The sequence below is a fragment of the Meles meles genome, chromosome 10, assembly GCF_922984935.1.
Source record: "Meles meles chromosome 10, mMelMel3.1 paternal haplotype, whole genome shotgun sequence".
NCBI lineage: Eukaryota > Metazoa > Chordata > Mammalia > Carnivora > Mustelidae > Meles > Meles meles.
This window is the reverse complement of record NC_060075.1, coordinates 33146509-33165847: the sequence shown is the minus strand read 5'-3', so window position 1 is coordinate 33165847 and position 19339 is coordinate 33146509. Positions and strand designations below refer to the sequence as shown.

The 19339-nt window shown below is 32.4% G+C and overlaps 1 protein-coding gene across 1 annotated transcript in view; it reads right to left on the bottom strand.

Moving 5' to 3' along the window:
• Window positions 1–361: 361 nt before the first annotated feature.
• The window catches only part of ASZ1 (ankyrin repeat, SAM and basic leucine zipper domain containing 1), a 57554-nt gene continuing 38576 nt past the window's right edge, over window positions 362–19339 (bottom strand). Inside the window, exons 5-13 of the mRNA XM_046021123.1 lie at window positions 15444–15555; window positions 14787–14921; window positions 13501–13625; window positions 12394–12469; window positions 11160–11216; window positions 10147–10256; window positions 4851–4956; window positions 3942–4055; window positions 362–514 (exon numbers count right to left, since the gene is read on the bottom strand). Of these exons, the coding sequence (XP_045877079.1) occupies window positions 362–514; window positions 3942–4055; window positions 4851–4956; window positions 10147–10256; window positions 11160–11216; window positions 12394–12469; window positions 13501–13625; window positions 14787–14921; window positions 15444–15555 (988 nt within the window). The remainder of the gene's footprint in view (window positions 515–3941; window positions 4056–4850; window positions 4957–10146; window positions 10257–11159; window positions 11217–12393; window positions 12470–13500; window positions 13626–14786; window positions 14922–15443; window positions 15556–19339) is intronic.

Genomic DNA, 19339 nt, shown 5'->3' with positions numbered 1-19339 from the left:
CCCACCTCTGGTAGCCACCTGTTTGTTCTCTACAGTTAAAAATCAGGAACACACTGCTTTTAAATGTCAAAGAATATTAGATAAAACTTTTATTTTGAATGTGATTTAGAATCATAGAATCAAACTTAAGAATCACTTGTAATTTACTACTTGATCAAAATTAACATAAAAGTACAGCAAATTATGTTTTTAACTCAAACTGAACAAATCATCTTCTAAAGAAACTTTTTGCTCTATGCAATCATAATTTCTCCTATGGAGTATCAGCAAATAATGTAATTATACTGTGTCAGAAATAGTTAAAAGCAATATTCGTAGGTAATTTGAATTATACATACATTATTCAAAACAAATGTTATGGTTATTTTCTCTGGAAGGTTAGCTTGCAAACAAAAAGAAGAAACCCAAATCCGCATACTGTAATAGCCGTCCTCTTCAAAATTCTGCTATTCCATGTTGATACTTCTTCCATTAATGGTATGTGAGTTGGATCATTTTCTCGCTCATTTTGCAACTAATATTTAGTATGAGAAAATGAAAAGAGTTAATGTACAGTACACTGGAAATATCTTTGATTTTTAAAAATAAAATATCCATGTTAATTCAGTTGATGTAGAGGCAGCCAATGTAAGATTTCCATGGAAGATTTAAAGTGAACACATACGTCTTAAAAAACCATCTTTTTTGCCTAGGATCCCATCATGGTGAATTAGTTTCACATTAAGAATAAATCCTTTGATAGATTATTACATTTTAAAATCATGTTTTTTTATCAAGAGATAAAGTTCCTTGAATGTTTCTATTTTTAAAGATTTTATTTTATTTATTTGACAGAGAGAGATCACAAGTAGGCAGAGAGGCAGGCAGAGAGAGAGGGGGAAGCAGGCTCCCTGTGGAGCAGAGAGCCCGACGCGGGGCTCGATCTCAGGACCCTGAGATCATGACCTGAGCTGAAGGCAGCAGCTTAATCCACTGAGCCACCCAGGCGCCCCTGAATGTTTCTATTTTTACCTACAAGCAATGACAATTGCTATTTTTCCCTCTGTATTTAAATATTAAATGATTTCTTACAAAAAAGTAAACCATTCTTATAGTATACTTACAATATATGAAATTTATCAAAAACTAGAGGATCTGATGCTATTGCTAGAAGTTTAATCCTTTATTTAAATATAATTGTAGGAACAAATACTAACAAAAACTTAAGTGGCTCTTTTAGGACTTCTCAGCAATGAAAGCACATGACCCAGTCAGTTTCTAAATACTCCTACAGAACTCTCTTGCTAAAGGCGGCCCCCCAACCATGTGTGTGGGTTGTGTGTATGTGTAGGAGAAAGGAGAGAGAGAGAGTTGATGGGGGAGGAGCAGAAGAAGGAGAATGAGCAGAAGCCAAAAGATCTTCAAAAGATAAAAAGAATCAGGCACATTTATAGAGTGATATATACTAGAAACATACTGGGCTAGAGTGGTGACATAAATATTTTCAACATTAGCAAGAATAACTACATCTAAAATCTACAGTGTAAATATTTAATTTAAAAAGCTTGCAAAATTAATTTTAAATTTACAGCAGAAAACAGACTTCAATGCCAATCTCCTTAATACTGTATTCTTGGCCTGACTTCCAAATGGCTTCATTCAGTAACAGATTCCTTTTTGACACTGATGCTCCATTTACTGAATCCTGAGACAGCCATTCCTTTTATTAACCAATTACTTAGAATGACCCTTTCTGACAGGAGCCTGTCAGTGTGTTGCTTTGAAAGAGAGTGATGTGGTGTTAAAGTCTAGCCTTGACCTTTCCTACCCTCTCTCTTTGTTACTTCCATACACTTATCTATGGTAACTCAAAAAAAACTTAAAAATTTGCTTCAGTTATTATTGGTAAACTGAAGTATCATAAACTTAACAGGCATAATAGCATATTCCCAAATCTGGAAGCCTTCACAGTTCCCTAAATCAAATCTCATGGTGATAACTACTTTAGACGAATCCAGAAAAACCAATATAAAACTTGCTCAAAAATTAAGACTTTTCTGACCAAAGAACTATATCTGCCATTATTATAAACCAATAAATGTATTTTCAAGGCTGGTTCTTATATAGAAATACATAAATTTAAGGTAGAGAAGGCCACAGAAAAGAGACTTTATGTTTAGTGAAAGAAAGCTAAGGTTTCTCCTTATAGGTACATATTATTAAGATAAATATCATGGTACCTTATTGAATTATTTATGTTTTAGAGTCAAAGTCACCCCTAAAGCAGTGCTTCTTAATTTCATTCCTTTAGGAAAAACCTGTCCCCTCTCTCTTATTTCATCTCAGTCTTCTTCCCCCTCCCCAAATGTTTTTAGTTCATCTTGGAGAAAACAAATAATTACCAGTCCTGAGGAAAGATGTCTTGGGGGAATTTCCTACACTAAACATTAAAGGATGATGCTTTGCAGGAAGTATCTTTACATAGTCCATCCAAATTTCCCCTGGATCTTCATGAAAAATACCACGCTATGTAAAGTCAATATGATTTTCCTTCACTTCTTCAAGATGATGAAGGTAGTGAAGATGAGTGGTGCTATAATTCTCATGTTGTCAACAAGTTCAGAAAGTAGAAAATTAGATTTTTATATGAGAAAGGTTGTTTGAAGAATGGTATGGAGTAGAGGAACACAAAAGTGGAAGGAATGTAGTTAGGAGACTAATGGGTAGCACAGTTGCCTGACATACAGTAGACACTCTTATGGTTGTGAATGAATAAATGTCAGAGATAATACAACTTCTAAGATTCCTCTTTTTCTAGAAAGGAGGTATTGTCTACAAGAATTCTGAGATATATTGCTCATTAGGCCCATTTAAAATTTATTTATTCCCTTATTATTTTGTAAAATTTGCTTCACAAATTTCTACTCACTTTTAAAAAAGACTCCTTTAATTGAACATATGGTCATAGCTAGGATGACAAATTACCTGGAACATGTATAAAGGTGATTTTGAGAAGAACCTTTTTGATAAAATATTAATGAAAATATCAAATGACTTATGGGTTGAACCTATACAAATTTAAAGAATAATCTGACATTCATTTTAGCTATTTCACAAAAAAATTATAGATACCAAAGATATTTATAAATAGACTAGGAGAACTCAGAAGTGAGTTCTTGAGTCAAATGAAAGTGTTTTTCTTCATTACGTATCTTCAACAGAGTTCCCGGTTTCAGCAACTTAGATCTTGTTATAGCCAATTTTCTTAAGAGGGGGGAAAATCATCTGTCCTTAAATCCAGGTATATAGTTCTATATGAATACAGAAACACCACCAAAAAAAGCCTATACTCTTTAAGAAAGTCTAGAAAATAGAATATTTCATCTAAAAATCTATCTCATCAACAGAACTGATAAACATGTCATTTTCTTAATTTTTCATCTGCGTGTTTATATGTAAGAAAGAATATAACTTCACATCTTTAACATGGTGATACTTGATTTTCATTATATTTTTTTGGCTGCATATCATTATAACAAATGGGTGTACCATAATTGGTTAAATCATTTTACTGGCCATAGGACATTATGGCACATCCAATTTTGGAATCATTGAATTATTGATAGATACAAATATTTTTACGGTCCTTGGCATATCTTGCCAAACTGTTTCTGAAAGGGGTTGTGACACCAGTCTCACGAAAATAGCAACTTGGTGAATACCCAGTAATGGGTATGGTGATGCATTCTACCTTGCTAATTTAAAAGATGAAAATCATAGATCTTGTTCTTTTAGTATTCATTCCTATAATAACCCACAAAGTTTGTTTCTTATATTTCTTCATTTTTTCTTTCCTTTTTCCACTTGTCTAGTGGCAGCTTAAGTTGTTCTTGTCAGAACTGTTTCATCATCTGACATATTATTTGTATATCATTTCCCCTTTTAAAATATTAAATACATACCTTCTGAATTAAATCTTTTAGTTTGCAGACCTCTTCACTCAAATCTTCAACATTACTAACCAGTTCTTCACAAACTGAAGTAAAATTCCGGGGAGAAGCCCATTCTAGTACTATCTGTTAAGTATTTTCAAAAGTCACATTTTAAAGAATGGAAAATGGCGGTTTTCAACTTTGTATCTACAAAATTACACAGTATTCTCACCCATTAAATTATGTAACTGAAAAGCATTTTTTGTTCAAGATAAATTCTGACACTGCAAAGAAGTTAGTGATTTTATATAGTCACACCAGTTTCTTGAATACATTTATAAAATATATGTATATATGACTTTATGGAGACTAATATTTAGTAATAACAGAATTTATGGTGAACAAATAAATTCATGAAGGTTTTAAGAATGATAAGACTCTTATATTAGTGTTACATAAAAATCAGAGGAAAACAAGTGCATTAAGTATTTTTCACTATAAACAAATAGCTAAAACCAAATCACATGAAAAACTACAAAAAAGTTTGCTTTTACAGGTCACTTACACTTTCTCTATTTAACTTTTCCTTCATTAACAAACCTTATATTGATATGGTTTTTAATAACACTCAACACACTGTTTTGTTTCAACTTTCACTTGGGTCTCCTGTCACTTTATATTTTAAACAACTATATTCCCCTTAAGAAATGTTAAGCTCAATACACAGATCAGTTTAATTTTGGTCTAACTCATTTTCCTTTACTTGAACACAGTTTTTCCAATTAATTAGTATATAAAGGAATAATAATTAAACACATTGACTTATTTACATTTTATGTGACTTACAATTTTACCAGACCACTGTTTAGAGAATTATCATGAACTTATCTGGAATGTTCTTCAGCACTCATACTTTTCTTAACAAGTTTTATAGAATACCTTGTGAGAATTTACAGGCAACTCAGTTATGATATTCTGTACAGCTGTTATTAAATGGCCACACTGTTTGTTTAATTTCAGAAGAAAGTTGAGGAACTCATCACCACTAAAGAGAGGAAACAAACAAATAGGAATGACTAATATGAGCAATTTACTTCATTTTACTGGGTTAGTTACTCAATGTCTAGTCATAATATTTACTATATTCCTTAAAAATATTTATAGAATAGCTAATACATATTAGCTATGAATTAGACATTGGGTATACAAAGAAAACAAGTCTCCAATCTTGAGGGTCTCAAGCTTCAGCAGGAGAGGTAGACACAGAATTATAATCTCATTATTCAAAGGCACATATAAAGAAGGAATACAAAAGTACCAATATTGAGTATCTATTAGATGAAGGCAATGCACTGGTTATTTTACATTTACCATTCTTTAATTCCTTCCTACAACTCCTATAAGGCAGATGTTAACATTAGCTTATAGTTGAGACATCTAAAACTTGGAGATAATGAACTTAGTATAATGGGAACAGAGAATTTGTAATGCTTCACAGAGACGGTACTTGAATATAAATTTACACAGTCTTAATGAATAAAAGGAAAATACATACCCTTCTTGTGATGCATAATTTTCAGGGCCACTGAATACTGACAAACACGTAAAAATCACAACTCTATAGTATACATTCATCATATACTGTGTGAATGGCTGCCCACTCCCTACCCCAGAACTGTATACAATATACCTCCTGTTAGAATATATCTCTCTTTTCCCTGTGCCATAAGAGCAACATGTCCTGGGTGGGGCTGTTTCTCCAGCCTATTTTCAGAATAATAACAAGAAGGAGATCCATTTCAGGTGCAGCCATGATACATGTGCTTAAGAAATAAGTTTTGTTATTATAAATCATTTAGAAGTTATTTTTTAAGTGTAGTGCTTTTATTTTTATTTATTTTATTTTTAATGGATTAAAAAGAGATTAAAAAATAGATTAAAAAGAGGCACAAAGGAACTTTCTGGGATGACAGAAGTTATTTCTTACTGCAGCATGACATGGTGTAAATTAAAACAGGACATGGTGTAAATTAAAACAACAGGCCATTTTTTAAAAGTGTGAAGTCAAGTATTGGGATAAAATTTAGCACCAAGAACCATAAGATATCTGGGAATAAACCTAACCAAAGAGGTAAAGGATCTGTACTCGAGGAACTACAGAACACTCATGAAAGAAATTAAAGAAGACACAAGAAGATGGAAGAGCAGTCCATGCTCATGGATTGGAAGAATAAACATTGTTAACATGTCTATACTGCCCAGAGCAATCTATACTTTCAATGCCATCCCAATCAAAATTCTACTGGCATTCTTCAAAGAGCTGGAACAAAAAATCCTAAAATTTGTACGGAACCAGAAGAGACCCCAAATCGCTAAGGAAATGTTGAAAAAGAAAAACAAAACAGGGGTATCATGTTGCCTGATTTCAAGCTTTACTACAAAGCTGTGATCACCAAGACAGCATGGTGCTGGCACAAAAACAGACACACAGACAAGTGGAACAGAGTAGAGAGCCCAGATATGGACCCTCAACTCTATGATCAAATAATCTTCGACAAAGCAGGAAAAAATATACAGTGGAAAAAAGACAGTATCTTCAATAAATGGTGCTGGGAAAATTGGACAGCCATGTGTAGAAGAATGAAACACAATCATTCTATTACACCGTACACAAAGATAAACTCGGAATGAATAAAAGACCTCAACATAAGGCAGGAATCTATCAAAATCCTAGAGTAGAACAGAGGCAATAACCTCTTCGACATTGGCCATAGCAACTTCTTTCATGATATGTCTCCAAAGGCAACGGAAACAAAAGCAAAAATGAACTTTTGGGACTTCATCAAGATAAAAACCTTCTGCACAGCAAAGGAAACAGTCAACAAAACAAGAGGCAACCCACGGAATGGGAGAAGATATTCGCAAAAGACACTACAAAGGGCTGATATCTAAGATCTATAAAGAACTCCTCAAACTCAACACACATAAAACAGATAATAACGTCAAAAAATGGGCAGAAGACATGAACAGACATTTCTCCAAAGAAGACATACAAATGGCTAACAGACATGAAAAAATGTTCATCATCATTAGCCATCAGGGAGATAGATTAAAATCAAAACACTGAGATACCACCCTTATACAGTTAGAATGGCCCAAATCAATAAGACAGGAAAAAACAAGTACTGGAGAGGATGTGGAGAAATGGGAACCCTCTTACACTGTTGGTGGGAAGGCAAGTTGGTGCAGCCACTTTGGAAAACAGTGTGGAGATTCCTTAAGAAATTAAAAATAGAGCTACCTTATGACCCTGCAACTGCACTATTTTTTTGAGCATTTACCTCAAAGATATAGGTGTAGTGAAAAGAAGGGCCATCGGCACTCCAATGTTCACAGCAGCAATGGCCACAGTGGCCAAACTGTGGAAAGAACCAAGATGTCCTTCACCAGACGAATGGATAAAGAAGATATGGTCCTTATCTACAATGGAGTATTATGCCTCCCTCAGAAAGGATGAATATCCAACTTTTGTATCAACATGGATGGGCCTAGAGGAGATTATGCTGAGTCAAATAAGTCAATCAGAGACTGATTGATACGTCAATTATCATATGGTTTCACTTACTTGTGGAGCATAAGGAATAATATGGAAGACATTGGGAGATAGAAGTGAGTTGGGGGAAACTGGAGGGGGAGACAAGCTGTGAGAGAATATAGACTCTGAGAAACAAACTGAGGGTTTGGGAGGGGAGGGGGCTAGGAGGTTGGGGAAGCCTGGTGGTGGGTATTAAGAAGGGCACTCTGCTAGAGTACTTCCTTAGAGCACACATTTTCTTCCAGTATTTTTCATAAGCATTTATACAACTGGTATTATACCTCATACTCCATTTAATATTTGCCTTTTATACTTATGCATATTTTTTAAAGTCTTAAAATAATTTGAAGGACTGAATAGAATATATTAATGCAATGTAATTCAGCCATTCTCCTGATGCTAAATATTTAGAGTTTCTAATTTTGGAATATTTATAAATAATAGATGTGAACAATATATTTTTATATAAATTCTGTATCTTCTTTTTAGAGGAGAAATAGTTTTCTTAATGGACACAGTTATGAGATGTTTTTGATATATTTGAGTAAATGTCAGGTAGGCTCAGAAAAAAGGTCTGGACATAAACTGTTGAAATTGTCAAGATATGGATGAAATCTTACTATTTCAGTTCAAAATATGTCAAGGTAGTAACGGAATAGTTATTTTTAAATTGCATTCTCTAATTCTGCAAACATAGTAACGCTAAGTGTAGAAAAAAGTAAATGTACTGTGCATATGTTCTTGTAACAGACTATTTTAGAAAATTTAACACATAGAAGGAAAGTATTATAAAATAAATCAGTAGCTAGATTGTTGAAGTCACATTACCAGAAGATTATAATCAATCAGTTCAACTTTTCCTGCTGTTAGTTTTCTTATGACTTAATGACTAATTTCTTCTTTAAAGAATGACTTTGAACAAATGGGAAGTAAAACCTTTTTCATAACAGCATGTAAACAAAGTCTGTGATTTAATAATAAGGTCAAATTCCTGGAATATATGTCTGCCAGTTATATTTTTTAAAAAATCCAGCAGTTTTAATAAGTGAACCATTGAGGATTCTGCACATTCTTGTCTATTAAATTCCACAAAGTAAATTCTTACAGGCAACTCTGTCATCATATAAATAAATTACATTAAAAATTTTAATTTCCAATTTAGTTCACATAGAACTTAAAATATTCCTTCATGGAGACAGTAAGTTAAAAAAATTAAGAAAAGTAACAGAGATTCAAGAAGTTTTGCTGATTTTAAGTTCTCACAACTGAAATCCTTTCAAATATTTAAAAATGTTGAAATATTTTAGAGTTATAATATTATTATGAAACAATATTGAGGCATTATTTTGAATAAAGATCATCTTATTTTAAGGAGAAAGTTAAGAGAAATAATTCAATCTTGCAATAAGCTTTTTAGAGAAATCTGGACCATCTAAACTATCTCATGGAAAACTTCCCTAAATACTAAAATGTGGACATCTATCATTTATTTTTATATGTTTATGTTTATTTTAGTTCCAATGTTCATTATAGTTGCAATGTTACTTTTAGATAGGATACATTAGTGCTGATAGTATTGCATTTGTAAGTATATTTTATAAGATAGAACTTGGATAAAACATGGGAATTAGGATGAGTGAAAAAAGCAAATAAAAAAAGGATGAATACTGTATGATTCCATTTAGGTAACATTCATGAATAATATCATTATCAAGATGGACAACAAATTATTGGTTAGGGATTGGGGGGATGGTCTGTCTATAAGGGAGTAGTGTGAAGGAGATTTATGGTAGTAAGTATACTGATTGTGGCAGTGGTTACATGAAGATACACACGAGATAAGACTGAATAAAGATATATATATTCATACAAATGAACACATATTTAACCGGTGAACTACAAATAAGCTATCTGGATTGTATCACATATGTCAGTTTTCTGGTTTTAATATTGTACTACAGTTACACAAAATATTAGTACTGGGCAAGACTGAGTAAAGAATGCATGGGACCTTCCTGAACATCTCTTTGCAACTTCCTGTAATTCTATAATTATTTCACTTAAAAAGTTAAGCAATTTACTACCCCACAAAATATTAATAAAATAAAATAAAATTATTTTTAAAATAAGTTTTAGATTACTAATATTACTAATAATCAGTGCTTGACATGTTTATAATATTGAAACTGAGCTTTATATATTGACAACATAATTCCTTAAAGAGTAAGGCTGAAAACACAGCTGAACTACACTGCAAATACTTTCTTATTGCCCTGTGAAAAAATTACTACTCTGAATTTTCATCTTGACACTTGAAATGATTTAAAAAGAATTCTAGCTTTACTACAAAAAGCATGGGATCTCATATAGTTCATTTAACAAAAGGCAATGAAAAAATGAAAGAATGTTTCTAACTGAGTTAACAAGAAGATGCACTGTTTTGCTTTTTGGTAAAATGACTTTATAAAAATTGATGTTATACAGTACCTCCTACTTCAGAACACAATATATTGTAAAATGAACTATCCATTTCATTGGGAAAATGACTATCAAGTAAAAAGACTCAGAAACTATAAATATTAAACATTTTAGTTCTTTTTTAAGAACAGCTCATTCTAAACATATTAATGTTAATTTTACCTGATTTCCAACTTTGCCACTTCAGGTAATTCTCCAAATTTTATCTCTTCTACCTCTAGTTCTTTAAGAGCAGCCAGAATTTTTTGCTGATCTCTACTGGTAATTCCATTCTAAGTAAAAATAATTTTAAGGCGCAACAGGATAGTTATACTTGAGTAATTTAATATTCAATATTACTAACGAAGTTTTCTACTCAATTAATTCACATCTTGAAAAAACAAATAAGAAACAAGTAAGAAACACACTGAAAAATAGATGGTTTACTTTTACTTGTGACTGACAAGGTTACATCATTAAAAAAGATATCTAGTGACTATAGCCAATTTTTTTCAAAACTGGATTCTAAAAGCAAATTACAAGTTATTAAAATTTCCAAAACCACCACAGTAAAACAATTTTTCCCTCAAAGTATTATTCAAAATATTATCAGTGATTAAATAAGGATTATATCTTCTTTTGTCTTTACTTTTAGTGTTAACTAACTAAATTTTCTCTCCTGGATTAAGCTAAGTAGTATGTTTATTTTGACTTGTTGTAATAGTGAAGATTTCAAGTTTCCAGTGTGTTCATGGAGGAAGATTATTACTTTTCAGTTATTCTTTTAAAGTATCTCTAGTATTTCCCAAGCTTATTTTCAAATTGTTACTTAATAATACTAGATGGCAAAATAATTTGAGAACCTAGCAAAAGGCAGTATTTGGAGGACACATATGCATACCTATGTACAAAAAAAGCCACCTCTTATTTCTAAGTAAATTGTTTTATAAAACTATTTCAGATTTAGAAATGAAGCAGCAGTTTTAGCTCAGATGCCATGATTAATCTGAAGAAAAAAGCAACTTCATACTGTAACAGAATATTTTAAATACGTTATTCATAATCATATCTAATAAAAAACCTGTCAAAAGATAACTTACAGTCTGTACCTCTACAATTTTTAAAATAGAAAATAAAAGCATCTAGAATTCTTAAAATATGAACGAATGTTTAGAGTTTTTGAAACTGACACTAACCTTTGTAAATTCATCTTTCCTCATGGTCAAAAGGTGTCTTAAGGTTATATCTCTTTCCTGTAGAATAGAAAAAAATGCAACATTTCAATACAAATACAACATTAGAAAGGGTAGTAGGCAACTGTCCTAAATTAGTCAGTTATATGCTACCATCCTAAATAACTTTCAGTTCTAAAAGGGAATAGGATATGTAGGTATAGAACTATACTACTGGGTAGACAGTAGAGTGTCATTATATATATAATTACCTAAAAAAGTACAAACATAGCCAGTTTCCTGGATTCAAAGAAAATCATTATAACATATCTGCTCACATAAGTAGAGTTTTATAAAATTTGATTGACATTATATTTTATGAATATTTAAAATTTCTACTTGCATATTAAGTAATCAATAACATCTAGTTTTACTCAGTATTTCTCAAATAGGAAGAAGTTTCAAGGGGCTCCTTGGTGGCTCAGTAGGCTAAGCCTCTGCTTTCGGCTCAGGTCATGATCTCAGGGTCCTGGGATCGAGCCCCACATCGGGGCTCAGCAGGGAGCCTGCTTTCCTCCACCTCTGCCTGTCTCTCTGCCTACTTATGATCTAACCTTTGTCAAATAAATAAAATCTTAAAAAAAAAAAAGAAGTTTCAAGATTGTAAAATGAAGCCCAGTTCTGAACTACCTAAGCAGAATGTGTATATTCTTAAAGAGAGCATATCTCAAATAGTGCTTTACTGCTTCATATCAGCTAAATGGCTGATAATTGTCATCTATTCAAACCCATAATACATACCCAAAGTATCTATAACAATGCTAGGCATATGATCTAATTTAATCTCTATGACAATCCTAAACTAGGTATTATCATCCTTATGGAAAAAGAGATTTAAGTAACATATTTCAGTTAATCATTAGAGCAAGAATCTGATACCAGATTTGTTTGACTGAAAAATCATGCCTCTAATATTCTATATGGGAAGATCAGAACCTGTAAAAACAAACTAAGGACTTAAAAGTATAAGGAGGAGTTCTGTAAGGTTTCAGGCAGTGAGTAAAAGCTGTTTATTCCAGCCAGATTCAAACTTATATAAATTTCTAGAATAATAAATTTTCAAATGTTTTTAAGTTTAAAATGGGATCTATTACAAATTATGGAGAAAAGTGTACTTGGCACTTTTATATCAGCATGCTTATGAATTAATATTTAGTGAACAAATAAGCATATCAATGTATCTCACACAAGATCTTACCTTTAATAAATCTGTCATATGTTCAAGTCCAAGACCATGTAAAAATATTTCCAGATCTCCAAATGCTGTATATGAACTATACATATTTATAGAAATGTTAATTTCAGAACAGACTGTAAGTGCACAATCATAGTTGCAAATTTACACACTAGACCTATGTTATATCAAAGAAATAAGGAAGGTTTCTTGAGTGAAGATCTAAGTAAACAGAGAAAATGATGACAATAAAGAGCTGCCTATATGTATGTTCCTTGCGAGGTCTCTACACATGAAAAGCTCTTTAATTGTAGAAAGTAAAGATTTAATAATATTAAATGTGGGTAAGCAGAGACAATTTTGTGGCCATGTGAAATGTGTTTAGTAAACAATGTATTTTTAATTTTAGCTTATAAAGTCAGAAATTTGCTAAAAAGAATTAGAAAGCAAGATGTAGTCTAGTTTGAACATTAACAAAAATGTAATCTTAGTTTTTTTTAGAAATAAATTTCATTGTAGGGGCACCTGGGTGGCCCAGGGTGTTAAGCCTCTGCCTTCAGCTCAGGTCATGATCCCAGAGTCCTGAGATCGAGCCCCGCATCTGGCTTTCTTCTCAGCAGGGAGCCTGCTTTCCCCTCTCTCTCTGCCTGCCTCTCTGCCTACTGTCAAATAAATAAAATTAAAAAAAAAATTTTAAAAAGAAATAAATCTCATTGTTATTTTATTTAAAGTCAGAAATTATTCTCATTACTGTTAGTACACATACATAAAATTTTTCTAAAATTCTGGAGAAAAAAGCATTTAAAATCCAGACATTTCTCACTGGTATTAACCATAAGAGACTATGGACTCTGAAAAACAACCTGAGGGTTTTGAAGGGTCAGGGGTGGGAGGTTGGGGGAACAGGTGGTGGGTGATGGGGAGGGCACGTTTTGCATGGAGCACTGGGTGTTGTGCAAAAAGAATGAATACTGTTACGCTGAAAAAATAAATAAAAAGGGGAAAAAAAAAAAAAAGTGCTTGCGAAAGTACAAAATATATTTTAAATGTCATCATATCTACTAAAGCTAAAGACATGCATACTTTTTACTTATTTATAGATATTTTATTGAATGAAAACACGTTATTTACCTAAATATGTGATCTTTTTCTTTATCGGAATCCGTTGTCAATAGTTTACAGATAGTCTCTTCTTTAGTTAGCTGTTGAAGCTTTCCCTCCAACGGATTTAAAGTTAAAGAAAGAAAACTGAAGATCTGCAAAAAGTTAACAAGCCATTCAAATACAGTTAACATTATTATATACTATCACCTACACTTAGAATCTAACTTTTTAATAAGTCAGGGTTATGTCACTTAATCAGCCAGAACACAAAATCAGATCTCTTTACAAAACAATTTATAACACAAAATAATCTTTGATGTTCATAAATTTAATATGTCAAATTCAGTGTCATCTACCCTAAATTTAATAATGTAGTAAACTAATTAAATTTTCCAAATTTTCAAAGCTTAGAAGAAAAACAATAGATTTCTTTTTGAAGTTTCACATTAGTAATTAGTAATTATGTCAGCAATTAGTAATTACTCTAGAATAATTTTGGAAATGCAGATTAAAATATAAAGTTATTTTCCATGCAGTAAAAGTGGCACGGTCTGATTATGTGATGGAACTTATGGAATGTTACATGCTTTCAAATTCAAAAACTCAGGTTTAGAAGCTCTTGAACTATATGTTAGTTTTACATAGTTGTACTGTATTATATCCTTGCTTAGAAATTACAGACCTTTGGCCAAAAGCTTTACTATCCAGACTAAAAGTTTGTATCAGTAAAGTGATTTAATGTATGGCAAATGTTTATTATTGACTTTAATATGTGAATGACAGTAGATCATCTACCCAAATATGTTATCACTTTATTATATACCTTGTCACATGTACAGGAGTAAATGTAGCTTAAAGGATTTAATTTTAAAAATGTTTAATACGTATTAATTAAAGTTAAAAAACATTTTAATTACATGTTCAAATTTTGACATTTTACTAGCTTTCTCAAAACACTAGTTAATTTTTAAAAATCTGGACCAGTTCAAATTGTTAAATGGCCTATTACAATTTTATTTCTAGGGACAGAATAACACTTTATTATTTCTTTATATAGCTTTTAAATTACCACATTATAAATGCCTCTTATTTAGTAAAAGTGAGTTCTCTAGTAAAATAAAGTTTTCATTAACTGGCCAAAGGAAAATTACATATTTAAGCATTTAATAATAGCCAGCTACACTATTAGAGCAGTTGTTAAGTTCTAACAAAATAATACAAAGTTCTGAAATAATAATGTAACATAAAAAAAACAAAAAAAAATTAAAAAAAAATAATGTAACATGCCAGAGAAAAATTAATATATGGGATACCTCTAGATGTTTATTTCTTTTTGCAATCTCACTTGGTGTCTTTCCATCTTTGGTTTGTAGCATTTTATTAGCTCCAAGTTCAAGCAACTTCAAAACTACATTTTTATGACCCTGACGTGCTGCCCATGTTAAAGCCTGTAAGTGAGGGAAAAGAAGATGTTTAAAGAGAGGGAGTATATATGAGACAGAAAGGAAAACTTTTCAACAGTATTTATGGCACAATAAAAGAGTGAACATGGTTAATTAACAGAATGATTCAATCTCTTCATTTTACAATGTAATGTAAACATATTTCCGAAGTTGTAACTGCAAAGCAGACTGCCAGTGCTCACTGATTTTATAAAACCAAATAATGTAGTCAAGTGATATTAGAGAATGAAATAATATATATGATAATCCCTGAACTGTTTTCTGTAAAAATGAATTCTATGTATACTCCCAAACCTAGGCTTTGCTGTGTGTTACAGCTTCTTCTGTCAAGGCTGAGGACAAAAAAAGACAGATCATACCTTTTTTTTTTTTTTCATCTCAGTGGTTTTCTTCACCAAACAGCAATTATAACCCAGCCCCTCTGTAACTTTTACTTCTTAAAAACCTTTTTGTGGACTACTGATAATGACAAGATATAAAAAGGAACATTGTGCAATCAGTTCTCACAGTATAACCATTCTCATCCTGGGTATTAACTTCTGCTCCATGAGCAACGAGGAGAGCAACAACCTGAGGGTGACCATCTCGGGCAGCATACATGATTGGAGTCATAAGTCTCCTGAAGAGGAGGAAGAAAAGAAACATCTGTGTTAATGCTGCCATTAATAGCTACTCAATTTCATGAATTTTACCATATCCAATACCAAAATATTGTTTTGAAAGCAAAGGAAATGAAAGCTTTTAATAAATCAGATGATTCAAAAATCCAATCTCCCAGCAAATGTGAAGACACTTTTAAGTATTGAATGCTTACACAGCACCCTCTAGTGAAGACATGTGTTTAAAAAATCACTAACCAAGCCATACTTCTAATATGAGGTTTTGTTAATTTACATATTAATAAAGAAAACTATCAGAGTACCCACAATACTTATCCTGGGAATATAGTGATGAATAACACAAATAAGGTCCCTGTCCCCTCAGTACTGCTCATACTTATTAAATGCTTTTATTTATTATATTTTATAAAAATAAAATTTTATTTTAAATATTATATTTATATTATATTATATATTTATAATATATTTAATAAAAATAATTTTTTCTCTTATTTCTTGATGTAGTCCATTATGATTCTATTTTAGTTTAAGCTTGAAAGAATTTTACCCTGTGTTGGTGTTTACTCTAATCAAGAAAGAAATTAGTTTAATAGTTTAGCCAGACTCTCTGAGACTATTTTCTGAGAGAGCACAGTGGTTTCCCTCTAGTGTATCATTTCTCAAAACAGAGATTCAATCCCTCTCCTCCTGGAAGTTAGTGAGCTTCTGGTTCTATTACAAAGGATACTAGAGGGATTCTATTAGTTCTATGCGGGCTGAACTTAGTATCTTGGTCTGTTTTAAAGGAGGTCTGAGATTCTGGCTCAGTCATCCTAAGTTGCCTCAAATATCTGATTTAAATGGAAAGCACTTCACAAAATAACAAATTATTAAATAACTTCAGAATTCTGTTTTAATCTCATTAAGGAAGTTAATCTTGGTAACTCACATTACATACATGACCTGTAAATTTCTCTATAAGGATTTGTTAACATAAGGTATATCCTGAATCTGATCACTTTACACTAATGTCTTTAGCACAAAAAGATTCACATACTTCTTTCTCCTATTTCATAATGTTATTAAAATTTCAATGTTTTACTGGAAATTATATGCCATGGTAGCTGTCAAGCATTGCCTCTTCTATCCTGAGTATCTCCTACATAGTGGCTTTCAACAGACAATCTTTACAAAGTAATGAGTGAATTGCCTGGATAACTTAAGAAAACATGGGAAATACATACAATAGAATAAAATTATAGGTCGACTCATTCAAATTCTCCACTACGTCTAAATTAAACCTCTTGAGGCCTTTTCTTCATCCCACCTTCTCTGTAACAGCCCAAATCTTCTCCTTCCAATCTTCCTATTTCACAAAATTACCATTAACCACATAACTCTGGCCTAAGACTAAGCATAATTTATGACTCTTCTCCATGACTCCATTTATGCCTCTTGTATATGGAGTCATACACATGGTATGGTCCTACCAGCTCTACCTTCATAATATGTTCTCAATCTAACCACTTCGCACCATCCTGTTCGTCACTGTAAGCAGTGTAAGACATCATCATCTTTCTCTGATCTATATTATTGCAAAAGCCTTGTAATTGCTCTCCATGCTTCTGCTCTTGACCACTCAGACGTTATTCTCTTTCAAAATGCCAAGTTCTCCCCCTTCCAAGGACTATTCAGGGCCTGTTCCCTCCACCTTTTCCTAGACCTTCATATTACATACTTCTTCACCTTATTCAGATCCTTGGTAAGAGGAGAAAATCAATAAAATTGACAAGCATATAACCAAATTGATCAAGATAAAAAGAAGACACAAATTACCAGTATCAAGAATAAGAGAGGTGACATCAATACAGATTCTCCATAGTTTGAAAGTATAAGGGAATATTATGAACAATTTTCTGCCAGTAAATTGGACAACTTAGATGGAATGGACAAATTTCTCAAAAGACTCAAACTACCAAAGCACACTTAAAAATAAAGAACCTGAGGGCGCCTGGGTGACTCAGTGGGTTAAAGCCTCTGCCTTTGGCTCAGGTCTTGATCCCAGGGTCCAGGGATTGAGCCCCGCATTGGGCTCTCTGCTCAGCGGAGAGCCTGCTTCCCAAGCTCTCTCTCTGCTTGCCTCTCTGCCTAATTGTGATCTCTGACAAATAAATAAATAAAATCTTAAAAAAAAATAAAGAACCTGAATGGCCCTATATTTGTAAAAAATTAAATTAGTAAATAAAAACCTCCCACAGAGAAAACAGCAGGCCTAGATGGCTTCACTGGTGAATTCCACCAAACAGTTAATGAAAAAAATAATACTAGTTCTACTCAAAATCTTCGAGTAAACTGAAACAGAATCCTTCCCAATTCATTCTATTAGCAAGAATTACTCTAATAACAAAAATTAGAGAAAGACATTGCAAGGAAAGAAAACTATACACCAATAATATTAACTGAGCACAGATGCAGAAATTCTCAACAAATTTTGGCAAATAGAATCCAAAAATACATAAAAGAAATAATACATCATAACCGCGTATAATTATCCTGAGAATGCAAAATTAGTTTTGACATTTGACCAAAAAAAGAAAACCACAAGATTATCTCAATAAATGCAGAACAAGCATTTTACAAAATCCAACATCGAATAAAATTCTTAGCAATGTAAGAGTAAAAGAGAACTTCCTCAACTGGAAAACTTTATAGCTAACATACTTAATGGTGAAAGAATAAACACTTTCCTCCTAAGATCAAAAACAAGACAAAGATGTCTGCTGTCATCACTTCTATTCAACACTGTATTTCAAGATCTAGCCAGTGCAAGGGTAGGGGGATAGGAGAAGAGTAAATGAAACAAGATGGGATTGGGAGGGAGACAAACCATAAATGACTCTTAATCTCACAAAACAAACTGGGGGTTGCTGGGGGGAGGTGGGATTGGGAGAGGGGGAGCGGGTTATGGACATTGGGGAGGGGAGGCGAACCATAAGAGACTATGGACTCTGAAAAACAACCTGAGGGTTTTGAAGGGTCAGGGGTGGGAGGCTGGGGCAACCTGAGGGTTTTGAAGGGTCAGGGGTGGGAGGTTGGGGGAACAGGTGGTGGGTAATGGGGAGGGCACGTTTTGCATGGAGCACTGGTGTTGTGCAAAAAGAATGAATACTGTTACACTGAAAAAATAAATAAAATGGAAAAAAAAATAGTGGAAAAAAAAAAAGAAAAAAGAAAAAAACAGGCACCTAGGTAGAAAAATAAGTAAAATTGTCTTTATTCACAGATAGCACTGTATGTCTATGTAGAAAACCTGATGAAATCTACCAAAAAAAGTACTAGAACTCATAAATGAATTAGTAAGGTTGCAGGATACAAGATCTCATGGAATACACACATTAGTTACAATTACTATTTCAACTTGCTGAACTCATGATAAGCCATCACTGAAAAGAATTAAAATCAACAAGGCAGAATTATTTCTTTCTAATTTACAAAAGTCTAGTTCATATAGTTCAACCCATGTAAAAAACAACTTACATGCCAATACCAATTTAGAACACAAAATCATCAAAATTTGGTAACCTCAGCATTGACTTATTAATTTGGAGAAACAAAATCATTATGCAGGGCTAGGCAGTTACCTCATTCACTGCTCAATACCACCTTATAAAGTAGAACTTATTCTCACTTTAGAGATGAGAAAACAGGTTGGGAAATAAGTAATTTTTGTTGAAAGATCACTGTTGGTGTATTATTGAAATAAGATTGTTTATCCCCCCCAATCTCCTGAAAATCACTTTTTAT